Source organism: Gymnoscopelus braueri, assembly GCF_963280865.1.
Source record: "Gymnoscopelus braueri genome assembly, chromosome: 20".
Taxonomy (NCBI): Eukaryota; Metazoa; Chordata; class Actinopteri; order Myctophiformes; family Myctophidae; genus Gymnoscopelus; species Gymnoscopelus braueri.
Genome location: NC_137622.1, coordinates 29,749,086 through 29,769,438, shown reverse-complemented (window position 1 = coordinate 29,769,438; position 20,353 = coordinate 29,749,086). Strand labels below are relative to the sequence as shown.

At 44.9% G+C, this 20,353-nt stretch overlaps 1 protein-coding gene across 1 annotated transcript in view; it reads left to right on the top strand.

Annotated features, from left to right (window-relative positions):
- The window catches only part of afg2a (AFG2 AAA ATPase homolog A), a 176,357-nt gene that overhangs the window by 23,184 nt on the left and 132,820 nt on the right, over window positions 1-20,353 (top strand). Inside the window, exons 12-13 of the mRNA XM_080416776.1 lie at window positions 9,982-10,128; window positions 16,512-16,721. Of these exons, the coding sequence (XP_080272902.1) occupies window positions 9,982-10,128; window positions 16,512-16,721 (357 nt within the window). The remainder of the gene's footprint in view (window positions 1-9,981; window positions 10,129-16,511; window positions 16,722-20,353) is intronic.

Sequence of the window (20,353 nt, the reverse complement as noted above, 5' to 3'; positions counted from 1 at the left end):
TAAATTTTGATTACCGGACTTTTACTTGTAGCAGCGTATTTCTACATTGCGGAAACTTTTTTCCACCACTGCACACCCACATGCACACTCTTGCTGATGAGATCCGGAATGCTGTGTTGGGGTGCAGACAGAGTCTTTTGACACACTGTTGCTGATGCACTGCTGTCGTTGACAACTGGAGCCCTGCTTCTGAAGTCTTCTTTTGGAACGTTTAGGTTTAGCTTCCTCACCCATCAGGCTTTTCGATTGATTTATTTCTTACATTTTTCTTACATATTTTCTCCAATGAATAGGTGAATCTCAACAAGATTCTATCACATGTAGTGGCATGAATGAATGTAATTTTTTTTTTTTCTTCATGAAAATCTAAAAAAGGAAAATAATCCTATAAAAAGTATGATAATATAGGGCTGGGCGATATGGACAAAATAAAATATTATTGAATTTTTTGACCAAATACCTCTATATCGATTTTTGATAAATAATCATAAGTAATGCATATCATTTCTGTCGGGTGGAAGCCTCATATGTCCTTCAGGATTACTGTTACTTTTCAGGATTCAAATTCTAAAATGGCAAAAGTAGCAGATCAACAAGCTCAAAACGAGCTTGTAGATCTGCTACTTTTGTGTGACACTGTAGTATGAACAAGTAGTGCATTAATTTACGAAAAAACACAAAGTTTGAATATGGACATAGGAGGTTTCTGCCCGACAGCGACGATATGTAATAACTAAGTGGTTAAAGGCGAATCATAGAACAGCCATAACAGGCGGGTAAGTTCCGAAAATAACAATCACTTTACTGTAGCCTTTAAAACAAGGAAAAGACAACACTATCACGATATTACGGTATCCAAATCAACAGACAATATCTAGTCCCGATGATTGATGATATTGATAATATCAATACTGTATATTGTCCACCCTATGATATTGGCATTTTACGATTCACTCAACTCACGATACGATTCGAATCACGATAGTAGATTCACAATACGATTTTTCTATTTTTTTTAAACACAAAATTAGTTTCCAGACAAATGACTGAAAAATATTTATTTTATTTTATTTCTCACACAAATCCAGTATTTTCTTCTCTTTTTTTTTTTTTTTTTTTATTACAATACTGTGTTTTCTCTTATCCTCTTTTCAATAGACAGCAAATGACTGAAAACTATTTTTTTATCAATTCCTTTTCTTGTTTTTTCCTGCTGTTTGCATCGCGATACATTTTTTATTACATTTTGTATAAAATGTATTTAAATTGTCACCAGTTTGAATCGATTTAAATCAATTCACATGCTTACTAAGATAATATCATAGCAGTAAGATCACGCACACTCAAAATTGTGGTGTCACTACTAGTCCACTTTGCAATGTTAAGCCCATGCAGTCACACCAATAATTCACAAGGCAACGGATTGCAACACTCGCAACAGAATCCCCAAACTGCCCCGACCTGCAAGGGGTCAACTCAGAACACTTCCATTTCTTTCTGCCACGTATGGCACCGGTTGTGTTTGCCTGGCAAATCATTGGTGTGGACTGGCCTTTACATTTAAATCAAATTGCTGGTACTTAACGACTTATAGTGAGTGACCAGGCACTCTTTATTAACCACTTGAACCCCAGCATCACTATTCTTGCGGGGAACTTTCGCCCCAAATAGCAGATCTACGAGCTTATAGATCGTCTATTTGTGTCGAAGAGAGATTTGTTGTAGACTGGGGGAAAAAACGGTCTGAGTGCAGTTGTAACCCAAGTCAGTTTCACTAAGACGAGAGGGTTTAAGTGGTTATGGGCACTTTGACAGGATACTTGCTGGGATTGAACCTGTGGCCTTTTGATCCTGTCATATGGTACTGTAGGTTAACCACTAGAGCACCACCATTATGAATCGGAAAATAGTCAATGTAAGTATGTCTTCTGCTGTGGGGTTAGTTGCTTTTCAGGGGTTGAGGGGTTCAAGTCAGTGTTGCTGTTCGGGAGGTTGCACAGGAGGGAGGGGGAGGTCAGCATGGAGTTGACCCCTTTGGAGGGGCTCTTGATTTTGGGGAAGCTCAGTTTTGCATGCACCTACCGTAATTAAGACCATCCCTCTCTTCTTCTTCTCCTCCTCCTCTCCTCTCCTCTCCTCCGCTCGCCACCTCCACTTTCGTTGGTGAATATGTGTCTGCCTTCTCCTCAACCTGTACTGTACTCTAGTCTACCCCCTCTGCCTCCAATCCCCTCCCCGTCCAAATCGTAGCCATGTTGAATGGCTTCATCCCTCGTCTTCCGTACCTAGTTTTTGGGCCTGATGGTGTGATGTTTTGCAAATGTGCATTCTTGGCTGTGTTTAGCGGGGCCCCTTATTCTCAATTCCCACTAGATTGCTGGCGAATGTGAAGCATTCTCCAAAGAAGGGAACAAAAAAAAGAAAAGGAAAGGGGGGAAAAAAGCACCAGTCTGCATAAGGTTCAGATTAAATTGTGTTTTACCCCCCCCCCTCTCTTTCTCTTCCCATCGGATGTTTTCATAGCTAAACCAAATGTGTGCTTGCTGTGAGCCAAGAGCAGTCAGGAGAGAGAGAATCCCTGAAGCACCAATCCTTAAGTCACATCGTTGAGTCAAGTTTCCGCTGCCCTCGGGGCAGGCCGGCCTGGATGCAGCGAGCGCTCTGCGGCTTACAGCCCTCTTCCATTTTTCCTCTCGGTCAAGCTGTTTCCCTGCAAACCTCCACATTTCTGCTGGCGAAATAGCAGATTTACTGTAGATACTAGTTTTAGATCATTGTGTCTCAAAGGTTTACAAACCATTTTCCAATGTTTGTTTGTTGCTCTACTTTTACACTATAGCACTAAGCGTCCCATGACGAGAGTAGTTCAACATACTTACTGTAGTGTATATGTTACAGGGAAAATGGCATTCCAGGGAAATTGAAAGGGGTACGCTTGTTTTCATGCCCCTCATGCAATTCTGTAGAATCAACGCTAGAGGGCAATGCAAGCCAGACATGAGCCCCACACCACACACGCACGCATGCACAAACCAGCACGCACACACGCATGCGCACACGCGCGCGTGTACACACACATACACACACACACACACACACACACACACACACACTCCAGGGGGCGGGCCTGGCGGGCTATGTTAGTGCAGTGAGTGGCACTTGGGGCAAACGCAGTCCCCACACAACATCATTTACGATTCTGTGCCTATCGGTACATAACTCGGACGGCGCTTAAGTCGACTAGCAGACCATCGGCCGGTCGTCGCGGGCACTCGCGCCTGGAGGCGCTCGGGCGCGACTCCTCGGCCTCAAGGTCTGCTAAGTCGGAGCGCCTTCCGTCATGGTCCAAAACTATACTTTATCAGCGAAAAAAAAGTAGTCCGCGGTTGTTTGAAAAAGTAATGTCCCAAGCTGGAGTCAAACCCCGGCTCCCAGTGGTAGTGGGTGGGGAGTCCAATGATTATCGAAGTGCGCCACTGAGGCTTGTACTAGTGGTGCAAAGTAACAAAGTAGATTTACTCAAATTTTGAGGTATTCATACTTTACTTGAGTATTTCTCTCATATTATCCATTTTATTTTCAGCGTTCCCCTAGCGTAGCTTCCTGGTTAGTATGTTGTTGTTGTGGTCGTCGTCCTCGCATCAAAGCCCCGCCTCGCAGCACCGCCCCGTGCCTATAAAACAAGCGCTCCCCTGTCAATTTCCCTGGAATGCCATTTTCCCTGTGACATATACAGTATCAGGTGCTATTTACATGCAAGGTTTGACATCTCTCTTTAATATAGACAAAAAGTTGTTTTAATACATTTTGGTTGAAACATTAGTTAACCTCTTTTTCCTTTTAATCCAAAGACTTGTTCAGACCTAAGATTAGCTTCAAGCCGAGTTGAAGCCTGCAACCACTTGCAACATAATCTCTAAAACTATGGTTTGCATTTACTGTGGTTTGCACTTAAAGCAATTCCAGCGCAGTCCCCCTGGACGATGGCACATAAACTGACAGGCCGTGTGTGAAACATCTGACAGTATTTCCCGATAAGCTATCAATGTGTTTTGTCTTCATAAACACTACACGGTATGTGTTGTGATGCCATTTGGGACCCGGTACTCTGACTTTGGAAAGGCATCCCTGCAGAATATGGGAATGTAACGGTTGCGCGAGCGACATAAATCACAATGACTTACTTATGCCTGACAACCCTTACCAGGGTATATGCCGTCGACAAGGGACCTCCAGAGCTCTCGATCAGTGGAGTTATTTTCTATCTTGGACCAGGTGTATCCAAGTCTCTTGGTGTCTGCCTGGAGATCCCGCCGCCAGGTGGTTTTGGGCCGGCCTCTGGTTTTGGGCCGGCCTCTGACTTGGAACCCTTGCGGGTTCCAAGTCAGAGCCTGTCTGGTGGTATTTGACACTGGTTTGCGCAGTGTGTGCCCGATCCATCTCCATCTTCGTCCAATTTCGTCCACTGGGAGTTGTTTGGTCCATCCATAGATCATTATTGCTGATCTTGTCTGGCCAGTGTATATTCAGGATTCTTCTGAGAATTCTTTTGATAAATGTTTGCACTTTATTTGTTGTGGTCTCTGTCATTATCCATGTCTCTGCCCGATAAAACAGGACTGATTTGACATTGGAGGTGAAGATTCTTGTATATCTCTAGAGCGCCAGATGTTCTTGAGCAGCAGGAATGCTGTCCTTGCCTTGCCTATCCTTGCTTTCACATCTGCATCCGTACCACCCTGATTGGTGATGATACTCCCCCAAGTAGGTGAAGGACTCTTACTTCTTCTAGCGTGGCGTCACCTAGGATGATTAGCTCTGCACTGGTCATATTTATCCTCATGGATTTTGTTTTTCCAGTGTGGATGTTAAGTCCTACTTGTGAGGAAGTCTCTGCCAGTGTTTTGGTCTTTTCTTGCATCTGGTGCTGCCTATGTGACAGTAGTGCCAGGTCGTCTAGCTGTGTCCATAAAGTCCACTGAATTCCGTTCTTTCTTTCTTCTGTGGTTGTTCTCATTATCCAGTCGAGGACTAGTAAAAAGAAGAATGGGGATAGTAAACAACTCTGTCTGACCCCAGTCTTGATCTCAAACTGGTTTGTGAGCTGTCCATCGTGTATCACTCTATGTAGTCATTCCAGAATAGCTGTCTTTAATTATTTTCACTAGCTTAGTGGGCACTCCATAGTGTCTCAATAGCTTCCCGGTGGTCTCCCTGTGTACCCTGTCAAATGCCTTTTCGTAGTCTACAAAGTTCCATTTGTGTGAGAGTGGTAATCTGGTTGACACTTGACCGTTTTTTAAAAATCCTGCTTGCTAGATATATAGATAGAACTCCTCTTTTGCTTCTTCTTCACTGTCATTTGGTGCGTAGCATTCGATGAAATTGATCTTCTCCTTAGTTGTTCTGAATGATGCTGTGATGATCCTTGGTCCATGGGCCTCCCATTCTTGGGTCTTGATAGCATGAGAGCTACCCTTTATGTGTGTGGGGCACCGTCATCTTTTCTGTCTTGATTGCGTCCATCTTGGCTCGCTGATTCCCAATAGTGCAAGATTGTAGTTTTTCATCTCTTGCGCAGGTTTCCCTGCTTGGTATATTGTGCTTACATTCCATGTTCCAATGGTTATGTTTTTCCTGGTTGAGAGAATGGTGGTCGGTCCTGCGGCTTCCAGGGGCTCCTGGCTTTCACCACACAACGTCATGCGTCTTCAAGCTGAAGAACCTTCCTCTCCCGTTTCTGTAACTGAAAGTGTTTTACGGGGTGGGGTTGTTAGCCCCACGCCCAACCCTCAACTTGGAGGACCAGGTGCTGCTTTTCGTCCGACCTCTACTCTAAAACCTAACTGGCATGGTTGCACCTGCTGGGTGTATGAACCCCCGCCGGTATAGCCTTCAGAGTCACGGAGGCACGCAAGCCTCCCCACCACGGCATGGTAGCAGCACAGGGGGAGGATAAATCACATTATGACATATTCTGAAACGTGTTGCATGCAATTTGACAAGTTGAATCTCATGAAAGTCAATCAGCCGGCATCACCGAAAAGCAATATTCTAACCTGGTTTTGTCTCATTGCAAATCTTTGGTCTGAACTTAGCTGAAGGATGAACTGGTCACCCTAGTTTGCCTGATCCTTTTGTACAAGGGCCTTTGGTTCCCATAATGGAAGTAGTTCTTTCCCGGTCAATACGATGTTAAAGTATACTACGTTGGTTCCTATGGTGTTCTACAGTATTTTGGAGGATAGGTTCTCTGAATCTTAAGAAAACGATGGTCCAAATGACACAACCTTTTTAATGTATTTACATATTAATTGACAAGAATTTTTATGTTGCTGGGAAAACGTTCACCTTTTTGAACTGCTGTTTCATACTACTATCTTCTATTGTAGGACCAGGTGACACAGGGTAATGGGGCAGCACATATGGTGGTGTGACTGGTACTCACTCTCTCACGCGCATGCACGCACGCACGCGTGCACGGGCGCGTGCGCGTGCGCACACAAACCTCCTGCTCCGTCCACATCCTGCCTTGTCTTGCCTGGTCCCCGGGACTGGGAGCAGATGTTTTTGTGCACACGTCTTGAGCAGTGTGTTGAGGGCTGCAGGGCTAATGCATGAGAAGAGGTGGCCCAGTCACCCAGCCAGGAGCCAAGGTAGATGGATGTGATGTCTGGACCTCTGGAAGGAGAGAGTGAGATGGGAGGAGAGTCAGGAGGCATGGCGAAGGAGGGAAGCAGCGAGAGAGAGAGAGAGAGAGAGAAAGAAAGAAAGGGCAGGATAGGGGGACACTGAAACGGAGAGAAATGGCTCCCCAGGGTCCTCGGACTGGCGAACGCATCAGCCCTGCCTGACTCTCTCACTCTCTCTCTCTCTGAAGACTCAATGTTTTTTTCTTCTTTGCTCTCTCTGCTTCTCTCTCTCTCTCTCTCTCTCTCTCTCTCTCTCTCTCTCTCTCTCTCTCTCTCTCTCTCTCTCTCTCTCTCTCTCTCTCTCTCTCTCTCTCTCTCTCTCTCTCTCTCTCTCTCTATCTCCCCGTCTGTCCCTCGCTCCTCTGTTGGGTCCTGGAAAATATAAACAGGATGCAGTCTTGTCTGATCGTAAATCCCCTCTCGTCCGCTCCTTGGCCCCGGGCCCCCGCCCCCTGGCCCAACGTCCGCTCCCCTCCGGTCCCCCCCCCCCCCCTCACCACCACCACCACCACCACCTCCTCCTCCTCCTCCTCCTCTCAAACCCGACCAACCCCCTTAACTCAACGGAGGAGGTCGCTTGTGTGCTTGAGTGTATGCAAACCATTGTGTGTGTGTGTGTGTGTGTGTGTGTGTGCGTGCCTGTGTGAGAGAGAGAGCGTTGGAGAGCAAGAGAGACGTGTGTGTGACGGGTGCACATGTGCGTTGAGGAAACGGTTATGTGGCTGTGCTCATTCACCATGTGATTTCTGCCTCGTACCTGTGTCCTCTGAACTGCATGGCGTAAATCAACCCAGCTGGCTCCAGGCTGGGGAGAGGGGGATTTCTGCATCGTCATTGCACACCTACACAGGGTCCATAGAGTTGCACTGTAATGGTCCATTTGGTTCCATTTGTACACTCAAAGAGTTACACATCTGTAAGGGTCCATTCGGTTCCATTTGTACACTTGAGAGTCACACGTCTGTAAGGGTCCATTTAGTTCCATTTGTTGTTGGTTAAATTAACTTGTTTCATGTCGTATTCAAAACAGAACTGTGGGGAATACACTGTAGCAAGATGTTGAACATCATTCACAAGCCTCCACTCTTGATTGATTCGTTTCCATCTCTCAGTAGATGCAAATCTCTTGAACAGCAAGTCTTTAAACACCAAAGCACACAAAGGCAACATATTTTCCAGCATATATTCCAGTTTCACCTATTTGTGTTTGTGGAATGTGCATCCGTTGCACTAGTTTTCGTCAGTCAGAGAGGTCCTGTTTTCCAACCGCATGCAATGACAAATATTGTGCGTTTGGTGGTTTTAGACCCGTGTTTAATGTGTCTTTAACGTACCCTTTATTGCTTGGACAGATAATATTAGCTCTGTGTGCATGACACGTTGTTAGCCTGCAGATCTGCTGTTTTTGGTGCAATGGAGTATAATGTTGCCGTCGAGCAGAAGCCTTGTATGACCAAAACTGTTCTTTTCAGGAAATGGGGAAAAAAGAACCTGTGTTCCAATGAATCCAGTGAAGTTATTATTTAGTCACAACAACAGCAACCATATACCAATAAAGAGCCCTTTATCAGTGATAAGTGTCATCTCCTCAGTTTGTGTCTCTTGATTTGATCTGAGGCGGGCACTGAACGCACAGACGCCGAGGGCGTTCAAAACCTTAAGTGCTTTAATTACACTTCCCCTCGGCCTACTCGCCTTTTCTTCCCCGGTAATGCGCGGCCAATTATTCTCGCCGTCAAAAAGAGGGAATTAGAGGTTCATTTTGAGATTTGCGTTCATTAGACGTGTGTCATTTGCTGCGTGTACAAGCCTGAGTAAAATCTGGAGCGGGGTGAATTAAAACCCCTAAGCCATGACTGCATTAGCGCTGCCTGTTGAATGCCAATTTCCTTTCCTTTTAAAAACAATGTTTTCTTTATTTTGATGTTCATTTGGATAGGCACGTCAAATATACATAACTTTGTAGGACAGGGGTTAAGTGTTGTTAAGTGGTCAGATGGGTGGGCCGCGTGCATTTTCAGAGCATGTTACGATCAATCAATTGATCGTGTTCCGGCTAGGAGCAATGGAACCAACGTAGTATACTTTAAATTCATTTTTCAAGTTGTTAAAGAAAACATTACCACCTGCAATACCTGCGTGTTTTCGTCGTGGCAGCCGAAGTTGTTTTGTTGAGCGCTCGTTTTAAATCACTCATCGTCCTGCGTTACCACCTGTTTTGAAAATGCACATATGCCGGACGTTGAGTGATTTAAAACGAACGCACCCCAAACACAACTTCACTCACGCCCCGGCGTGAATCATTGCTTCACAGACTTGACAAAAAGTAGCTCATAATGACAGTGATGGATTTTGGCAAAACAAAGTCTTAACAGAGACAATGAGGAGAACCAAAGCTGTCCTTGGTGTACAATATTGGTGAGTTTGCTGTCGTTTGATGCAATCAGATGGCACTTTTCTGTCTCATAGTCAATGAAAGGAAAAGAAGCACTGCCTGCAGCAGGGCCAGCAGATGAAATCAATTTGTATGTATTATTGTGCTCTAGCTCAGTGGTCCCCAGATTACAGTGAATTGACAATTTAAGGACTTTTAAGACCTTGTTAATACCTCAAAAAGAAAAAAAGAGTAATCAACAAACTATAGAGGCAAATATTTTGAAAATAGACGATCTACAAGCTCACAACGCATCGCAACGCAAGGCGTTGTGAGAACCACTGCTCTAGCTACCCAACATAGAGTGTGTGTGTGTGTGTGTGTGTGTGTGTGTGTGTGTGTGTGTGTGTGTGTGTGTGTGTGTGTGTGTGTGTGTGTGTGTGTGTGTGTGTGTGTGTGTGTGTGTGTGTGTGTGTGTGTGTGTGTGTGTGTGTGTGTGTGTGCAGAGGAGATAGACTTTGGTTCAGGCTTGCGTGCAATTCGTGGTTGAACGACCGTACAGTCTGCGGTTTTCACACACAGCATTCACGCATTCGTTCGTGCAGGTGCAGCGAGGAAAAAAGACACTGACATGGCGTCGGAGCTCTGCTTAAAATGTGCGAGAGCATGACCACGCCCACCGACCTTTTCTTACATGTCAGAAATTCAGAATTCATCCGATCGCCCCATGGGATAATCGTGAGCAGTCAGTCGGTCCTGTACGCTGCACGAAAAATACGCCCGATCAGCTGTTTGCGCCAAATGTTCGCCTATTATGACATGTACTGAATAGGGATGCTGGGGCTCATGTGGTTAGTTCCCGGTATGATAAAAGCTGTAAATTCATATTCTCTCTGGTTTTGTGCAGGATTGCAGGCGCTGAGGCGAGCTCTGGGCACTGGCCGCCAGCCCACGGACGGTGACCTCAAGGGACAAGTGACCGTCACCCTCCGGGACCTCGAGTGGGCCATGTCTGTCGTCAAACCCAGTGCCATGAGGGAGGTGGCCATTGACGTCCCCAAGGTGAGAGAGCCATGGGCAGAAGAGAGTGACAAGCATCCATAGGTTCAGCCCACTGTACACATCTGTCTCCTGTGATCATGATCGCGTGGAAAGAAAATGCTGATCGCGTTGTCTTGATAGCTTGTAGATCATGGGTTCTCAAAGTGGGGTCTGGGGACCCCCAGGGGTCCTTGAGGGAGTTCCAGTGGGTCCCCAGCTAAATGATGGATAGTTAGGAACCAAATGGACCCTTATGGGTCCATTTGGTTGCATTTGTACAGTCTCAGAGTTAAATTAACTTTTTACGAATAAATTGGGGTCCAGAGATAGAAATGCCATTAAATAAGGGTCCGTAGCCTAATGCATGTCAAACTTGGGGTCCTTGAAATAAAAAATGGTTGAGAATCACTGCTAGAGATGTAAAAATCTTCTCTTATGGGGGTCCCTGGCATATCTTTTCAAATGGGGGTCCGCAGGCTAATAAGTGTCAATTTGGGTATTTTAAAAAACTTGAGGTTTGCAGCGGCTCTCACATCTACGTCGCACCGCCGATCCGACCGATATGCCCATATATGGAGATCTCTGTATCTGTCTGCCGGCCGGCCGGTCCTCCCTTAAGCCAATTTTAATATAGGATGTTTTGCCTATAATGACATGCCCAAAATAGGCACGCCATGTGGAAAGTGGATAGACTCCTTGGTAGAATAGAAATCCCACAGCAGTCTTGTTGTTGACAAGGGTTGAGGACGGCCACTCTTGAGCACAAAGCTACCTGTACGCATTTATACCTTTGCTCAAAACGTGCCTCGCATCGAATCATGTAACCCCCATTCAGAGACTGAAACAAGCAACAAATAAGACTTTGTCAACAACAACCATTGTCTCCCTAACAACATATCCTCAAACCCCTGACCCACCAGCTAACCACCACTTAAAGAGTGTGTGTGTGTGTGTGTGTGTGTGTGTGTGTGTGTGCGCGTGTGTGTGCGTGCGTGCACGTGTGCTGAGGAAGAGTGGGATGGAAATGACTCTGCGGCCACTTCACCCTCTGTCCTCTGTCTCTTGAGAAGAGATGAATTACTTTACTCTGAATGGATGTGGGGGGGGGGGGGTCATCGGAAGGAATGAAGGGAGGGAGGGAGGGAAGGAAAAGAGGGATAAGCAGAAGGGAGGGAGGGAGGGAGAGAAGGAGGGATGAGAGAGGACAGGCGGCTGGGGAGCCTGCAGGATGTTTTGGAGTGTGCATGTGCAAGACATAACGCACAGGAAGAGGGCTAACATCATCCTCCAGAGGTAATTGAAAGCAGATCGTCTCGCTGTCGGTTCCTGCCAGTAACGAGGACGAAAAAAAAAAAAAAAACAGAGGGAGGGGGAGAGAGAGAGGGAGGAGAGAGAGAGAGAGAGAAACCACCCTCCCACCCATCTCCTCACTCCTCTACAAGCGCTTTGAGCTCGCCCAGAAACATTCAGTCCTTTGCGGCTGGTTCTTGGAACGAGAGAAAGAGAGAGAGAGAAGGGGGGAGAGAGGAGAGTGGGTTTTGAGTACCCCACTAACGTTGCTCAGCTGAAAGGCCTGGACAGCACAGCACAGCACAGCGTAGTACAGCTAAACAACACGGCACTGGACAGCACAGCACAGCATAGCAAAACACAGCACAGCATAGCACAGCAAACAGTGGTGGAAAAAGTACATGTACTTTGTTACAAGTAAAAGTCCCGAATTTACTTGAGTAAAAGTACAAAAGTATTGGTATCAAAATGTACTTAAAGTACCAAAAGTAAAAGTACTAAAATGTTTGAAAATGCGACACGTTGTGAGCTTGTAGATCGGCTATTTTCAAGTAGCCTAGTACAATATTTGCCTCTGGAGTTGTAGTGGAGTAGAAGTAAAAGTATAGACAATTGGAAATACTGTGGTAAAGTAAAAGTACCTCAAAATTGTACTTAAGTACAGTACTTGAGGAAATGTACTTAGTTACTTTACACCACTGACAGAAAAGTACAATGCATCACAGCATAGCTCAGTTTAACACAGAACAACATACAGTAGCTTAGCACATCACATCAACGTACAGCATAGCTTAGCACAGCAGCACAGCACATTACAGTACAACACAGCATACAGACCAACAGAGCACAGCACATTACATTACATTACATTACAGTACAACACAACACAACACAACACAACACAACACAACACAGCATACAGACCAGCAGAGCACAGCACATTACATTACATTACATTACATTACATTACATTACAACACAACACAACACAACACAACACAACACAACACAACACAACACAACACAGCATACAGACCAGCAGAGCACAGCACAGTGCAGCACAGTCCTGGACTTGAACTTGATTATATCCACATGAGTGAAAACATTTGTTTCTAATCCTTTTTTCCCCCTCATTTTTTTATATAAAAATCTTCCACTGGTCCACTGTTACATCACAATGGATCTGTAGATAGATAGATTTCTGTGCATTTACGTTTCGCAGGGTTTTTTGAGGGATTATGCGCTCTTTCACGAGATGTTTGAATTGAAGCATATTGTTTCTAAATTATGCTGTTTAAAGTCACAGGACCCATACATATTGTTTGTTCTCAATCAGTCGGCTCCTCATTTTCTATGGTTCTTTTGCTTTCGCTGTGTGTACTCCCTCCTTTTTGTGTGTGAGTGTTCATCTTTCACCACGCGGCCTGGCTTTAATATCTAGATCTGGCAGCTGTAAGCAAACCAGTTCCTCTTCTTAAACTTCCTTCTCACCCCCCCCCATCTCTCTCTCTCTCTCTCTCTCTCTCTCTCTCTCTCTCTCTCTCTCTCTCTCTCTCTCTCTCTCTCTCTCTCTCTCTCTCTCTCTAAGAAGTCCCCCTCTCCAACCCTCATCAAAGAGCAGAGCCTGAGCGGCCACCTTGTAAAGTTCAAGAAAACAACAGTAAAACATAATAACTGGGTCCTACCAAAAAAAAAAAAAGGAGGGAGGGAGGGACTGGGAGAAGAATAAGAAGAGAAAGAAACAACACACAAGCAGAGAGGTGTGAGTCAAAACAGAGCCCTCTAATTCAGCCCCCGCCTCGTTCAGGGCAGAAAAGCACCTTCCAATTAATACAGCTGTGTTCTTTTCTTCCTCTTTATTATTGTTATACATTCAGATGTCTCTGTTTGGTCTGTACAAGGCGTAACAAAACAAATGCCAAAGAAGAAGGTGGGCCGGGTGTGGGGGGGTGGGTGTGGGATAGAATGTAAAATATGGACGTTTCAGTATTTTAATAGATATTAGATACATAAAAAAATAGATTTGGCTAGTTTTAAGAGGAGGAAAAATGTGAAACTTGATCTGCCGTGAGCTCTTGTGCTGCATGCACATCTGCCTTCCTGGTGGAGATAGATACAGTACACACAGTGCCTGGATGAATGGTGTGCCTTGCAACATCCACTGCCAGTTCTGGGAGGTGGTTGCCAGTAAATTGCAGCAGAGCTTGAACCCAGCATCGCTTCGCTATTCTGAAGGGGAACGTTTGCTGAAAATAGCAGATCTACAAGCTCACAACGTTTTTTTTTGCAATGTGATCTACAAGTGACATGATACAAGCCATGTGTCATGTCATGTCCAGACCTACAAAAAGCCTCGTAGTGCCATGACCTAAACCCAGGATAGGAAGTCGGAGACTCACCCACGTGGTGCTCCAACTCTGAAACTAAAGTTCAAATGTTAATTGTCAATACACTGCAAACACTCCCATTTTGACCCTTTCACAGTTAAATTAACACTCCAGATTTCATGGTGTACTGTACCTTGTCACTACCTCCTGCATGCATGTTTTTTTTTTTTTTTTTGCTGTCTTCCTCTTTTCCTTGAATGCTGTCTCTCTCTCTCTCTCTCTCTCTCTCTCTCTCTCTCTCTCTCTCTCTCTCTCTCTCTCTCTCTCTCTCTCTCCTCATTTTCATTCCTCTCCACCTGTCTCCTTCGCTGGTCTGCCTATCAATGTCTGTTTTACTGTTATCTGTCTCTATCTCTCTGGTTTTTTTTTTTTTGTCATTTCCCGCACTGCTTTCCATCAGGCTTCTTATCTCTCCAACAGCACCCCCCCCCCCCCTCTCTCTCTCTCTCCTTCATTCACTCTCTTTTTTTTCTCTTCCCCTTTGGACCCCTACCTCTCCCTCCCCTCTCTCTCTTTCTCTCTCTCTCTCTCTCTCTCTCTCTCTCTCTCTCTCTCCGTGCTGTCCATAAATTGTTCAGCGTGTGGTATTTACAGTATGTGGCCGGACGCCAGGTTTCCATTAGGTCCTCCGTTCCCCGGAGACGGCGCCGGTGGCCTGGGATGTGTTACATCAGGAGAGAGAGAGAGGGAGAGAGAGGGGGGAGGGGTAGAGAGCAGCGTTGCCATGTCCGCTTATTATAAGAGACTTTGGGCTTGTGTTTCTGTAAAGTCGCTTGTAAATATTGGTAAGTTGCGGGTTGCGGGCTTGTTTGTAAAATGTAGTTGCTTATTTGGGCTTGTTTCCATATGTTGTTTAAACCAGTGGCTCTCATACATTGTCATTTCAAGGACTCTCAAATTAATATGTATTTGTCCACGGACCCCCCCATCTAAACATATTTTGTGCCAGGGACCCCCGTACAAGATTTGTGTTGTTAAAATGTTCGAAAAATATTCAAAATGCTTTGTTTTTTTAGTTTTCTCAAGATCTGTTTGCATCGCGACATGTTGTGAGCTTGTAGATTGGCTATTTTCAAATAGCCGATGCATATAGGTTTAAAGTGCTCATATGTGCCCTATAGTCACTTCTTTTGGGCTTGTTTTCATAGACCTGGTTGCTTATTTTTCACAAAATCTGGCAACACGTGATTGGGAGCAAACGAGAGGGAAAGAGAAAACGAGGACGGAAGGATAGTGAGTTTGGGAGTAGCTGCTGATATGGAGGAAGTTTGACCTCTAACCCCAGTCGCTATAGTCTAACTTTAACCCTCAAAAAGTAATCTTCTAATCCTGTTTCCTCCTGACTTGAAAATAGACCCTTGAAAATTGCAGTGTCCTAATTTAGCAGGATGGGCCGCATCATTATGTCGTCTCTGTCGGGTGGAAACCTTATGTGTCCAAAACTGTTGCTTTTCAGGATTCAAATTAAAAAATAGCAAAAGTAGCAGATCTAGAAGCTCGAAACGTGTCGCTTCGCGCCCCGTTTTGAGCTTGCAGATCTGCTACTTTTGATGCTTTTGTAACAAAAAAGTTAAAACATATGAGGTTTCTGCCCGACAGCGACGATGTCCTAACTAAATATCCACACGTAGATTGATGTACAAAAAGCATGTACACACGTGCACACACACCCACCTCCATCTATCTGTCAGAAGTACAGCTGTTGGCAGACCGTGTGTGTTGTTTTACACCCAGTACAATGTCTCCCTGATTCCACACAAGCCTCTCTGCCTCCATCTCTCCCTTCAGTGCCTCCACCTCTCAGTACCTCCACCTCTCTCCTTTCGCACTTTATCCCCGGAGACCAAACAGCGTTTGAAACATTTAGACACTTAACTTTACCTTTATCATGCTATGGCTGTAGCATTAAGAGAGACAAATGAAGGCGTTTGCGTGTTCTTTCCATTACAAGTAGGCACGCTTTTGCACCTCATTTTTTCAGACAGGCAATCCTTGGGCAGCAGGGTCCTCGAAATGTCAAATCCATTGGCTCCTTTTAAGGTTCACTTCAGAGATCCTGGTCAGGTATTGGTGCACAGAACCTTATAAGGTCCTGTGCACCAGGAAGTGGTCCAGAACACCTGAAATTTACATAGAATATTCGTCTATGTCGGGTGGAAACCTCGTATGTCCAAAACTGAAAACTGATTCAAATTCAACAATATCAAAAGTAGCAGATCTACAAGCTGAAAACGTGTCGCTTCCCACCACGATTCGAGCTTGTGGATCTGCTACTTTCGATACTTTTGTGTGACACTGTAGGATGATCAAGTAGGGCATTAATTAAAATATGGAGATAGGAGGTTTCTGCCCGACAGTGACAGTGATATGTTACGTGTCCCCCATTCATCCCTGTTTAGTTTATTTGTTTGTCTTTTGAACCGTGGACCTTTTAAAAGACCAAGTTTTAGAAGCTGGAAGAAACGTTAAAATGGAGAAATTGGAGAAATACTTTTCAAACCAGTTGTTAACCAGGGTTTCTGTTTTTAATTGCAATTATACCGTCAAATAGACTTTGACACATTATTACTGAAAGGTAAATCCAATTTCTTATGGTCACAGAACTTTTGGAGTTTTAGCACATGCTTTCAAGCCAAAGGTGCTAATCTAGTAAATTCAATTCCAACGCTCTACTATCTTCTGTCCTGTTCCTCACCATACATTGTTTTAACACCACCAACCAAACAGGTCCGCTGGTCCGACGTTGGCGGCATGGAAGAGGTGAAGCTCAAATTGAAGCAGGCCGTGGAGTGGCCCCTGAGGCACCCCGAGGCTTTCACCCGCATGGGGATCCAGCCCCCGAAGGGGGTCCTGCTCTACGGGCCCCCAGGCTGCTCCAAGACCATGATAGCCAAGGCCCTCGCCAACGAGAGTGGCCTCAACTTCCTGGCCGTCAAGGTGAGAGGAAACCTAAACCCCAACCCTGGGCTGAAACACACTGCATGAAACACACTGCATGAAACACACTGCATGAAACACACTGCATGCTAGGGCTGGGCGATACGACTTCAAATCAATAGCATTATCATTATTTGATTATTTCAAACCTTTGCCTCGTATCAATTAACACATTGACTGCTAGACACATTAACTGCTTATATTGACGATCCATAGAGAGCCACGGGAGCCGCGATGTGTACACGGATGTAAACAAAGGGTGTCTGGGTGGTGGAGGAGGGTCTCCTCTATCCACCTGAACAAAAATGTTGTAACCACGATCGGCCATTTTGTTTCTTATCGGCCGTCGAATAAGGCTCGTTTTCACCAAAAAAAGAAGAAATCCGAGTGTTTTTCTACAAATCATAACATAGCATAATCTTCTCGCTAATTCCATTAAACTACCTGAGCAAGGTAGGTTAATGCAGATGCGTGTTTCTTGTTTAGTGTCGGTTCTAAACGTCGGTTTCGATACATATCTGCGGTTAATTTCCCCAGCCCTATACTCTCTCTGGATTTCATTCACTCAGACCCTGAAGGACTCGTCGTCTGACCTTTAACCCCGTGTTTGTCCTCCCTCATTCATCACCCCCATTCTCTCTGTCTCCACCCCTCCACTCTCCCCGCCGCCCCCACCCTCCCGCCTGTCAGGCCCCTAGTTGATGGAGGTTGATTGATCAGCTTGGTGATTTGTTGATTGGTGGATATTTAGGACACTGTTGCCGTGTGCGATTGGCAGGATGTGACAGAAGTTCTCAGCCTGTGTCATTAAGCTGTGGGTCAAATGAGGATGTTGTCTTTGTTTGTGAGACACACACACACACACACACACACACACACACACACACACACACACACACACACACACACACACACACACACACACACACACACACACACACAATGCAAAAGGTAGTCAGTTAACTTAGTTTTTGTATGGGTCATATCTACATTTTATTTGCTATTCTTTGGATGGAATTATTTAAATTCTGTTTGGATTGAACTGAATTAAAATTTCACTTTAAATCTTATGGTTTAATACATTTCAGTTCAGTTCATTTCAGATATCTACTGTCCCATAATGATGAATATTACAGTCTTAGAAATGTGAAGACACAAAAATGTATTTTTATTATGTGCGTGCGTGCGTGTGTGTGCGTGCAGATAAACTACTTATGGACTATACTGTACTATACTTAAATATTATGGAATAAGCTTAAATTCCTGCATCACCAACATTGAACATGTTTGAATTTCTAGATCGCTACATCACCACCAACCATTTGCGTGACCACAGCTATTGTACAAATGTTCCATCTGAATTATTTTCTTTTTTATCTCTTCTCTCTCACTTGAGTCAAAGTATGTATTTGAATCTCTTGAGATCACGTCGAACAATCAAAGAGCTAAGTATCTGTTTAAGAAAAGCGGATGAAAAAAAGAACGCGTCCGCTCCTGGATGGTGGAAGCCTGTTGTTTGGCACAGAGCTGTAGCAGTATCAGGTTTTTCCAGTGCAGTGGTTGCTGTGACAGAGATATGTTATCCAGATTTAAATGTGGACTCTTTAAGGCTCAGCCACTTCCTCTGTGTGAAAAGCCCTATTATCAGTCTGTCAATGTCAGCTTCCTTCCCCTGCAACCACACACACACACACGCACATGCACACACACACGCACGCGCGCGCGCACACACACACACACACAAACACACACACACACACATACACATACACATACACACACACACAGATGCGTGCATGAATATATGCACACACACATACACATACACACTACATAGAAACACGTGCATGCATTGCTTGCTTACTTGCTTGCTTTGCTTATGCACTAACACGCGCACACACACACACACACACACACGCGCACACACACATACAGTACATAAGACTTTATTAATATATGCACAGGAGGACATCCAGACACTACATACAGAGAAACATATGTATGAACACAGAAGTGTGTGTGTGTGTGTGTGTGTGTGTGTGTGTGTGTGTGTGTGTGTGTGTGTGTGTGTGTGTGTGTGTGTGTGTGTGTGTGTGTGTGTGTGTGTGTGTGTGTGTGTGTGTGTGTGTGTGTGTGTGTGTGTGTGTGTGTGTGTGTGTGTGTGTGTGCGCGTGCGTGCGTGCGAGTACACTCGCACAAGGCCAGGCACATGTATGCTAGTATGTATGTAGACAGACATGCACGGACACATACTGTACACACACACACACACAAAGCTTAGTGCATGGGTTTTGAAAGCACTGTGTTTTGCCCCTTGGCTCTGCCCCAGAAAGAGAGCAACCTGGACATAATGCGTCAGTCAGTCAGTCTCCACACTTATCTAAGGAGACGGAAGACCTGCGAGTGAAGAGTCGACTCCCCACAAACACACGTACAGTACACACACACACACACACACACACACACACACACACACACACACACACACACACACACACACACATAATCGCACACACACCCTGCCAACTCAGAGGTGTTGAAAGGGTGGATCGCAGAGTCAGGAAGTACTACTGATGGCTGAGTGGATGTTTATCTGCCTCCGAGGTAGGGCAGGAGAGAGGGAGGGCAGGAGAGAGGGAGGGCAGGAGAGAGGGAGGGAATACGTGAGAGAGGGACTGAGGGAGGAAAGGGGCCAAAGAGAAGTAGGGAGCGAGTAAAGACGGGCAGTTTGCTTGAGCAAGGCACTAGCCCATTGGTTCTCAAAGTGGGGTCCTTTGGGGGGGGGGGGTTCCAGGCTGAAGTAGTTTATGTAGAATCAGAATGATTTTAACCACTTTATCAATTTAACCCTTTAAGACCTGAGGCGATTCTTAAAAATGTTTTCTAAATCCTAATCTTTCTAGATTTTTCAAAAATAGCAGATCTACAAGCTCATAGCACGGCACTCGGTGCCGCGCTATGAGCTTGTATATCTGCTATTTTTGAATAGCCAAAGACATCTAAAGTGACACAGATGCGTCCCAGGTCTTAAAGGGTTAAATAATGTTGAGGAACACAAATATTCTCCTCTTGGGGTCCCTGAGAGCACAACACATTTTCAGATGGGGTAAAAGTAAATATCAATTTGGGGGTCCTTGACACGAAATTTTTTGAGAACCACTGCCCCTGCAGCCAGGCTGTGTGTTTTGGAGGTTGTGGTTCTGGATAACTCCCAGGATGTGAGTTTGTGTGTAACTGTGTGAATGTGCAGAAGAGCGCTGCTGTAAAAGTAGCATGCATGCTCAGCAGGGCTGGGCTGATGATTCATGATGATGATGACTTCAAATCAATATAATTTCAAGCTTTTTTCCCCCGATTTCGATGAAAGTGAAAATAGCAGATCTTTAAGCTCACAACGTGTCACATGGCAACAAAGTATAAAGGGCTTAAGTGGTTAATCAGACTAATCAATTTAGTGTATTATTTAGAAAAAAAATCGATTGGAAATTCTTCACGTCGATTCGTTGGAGAAAAAAAAGATCTAAGCAAAACAGATTTTCGATTATTTGATTAATGTACATGATCGCAAGATTAAGTCTGTTATTGGTTCTACATATTCGTTTTGAAATATTTTTCGATTAATTGCCCAGCCC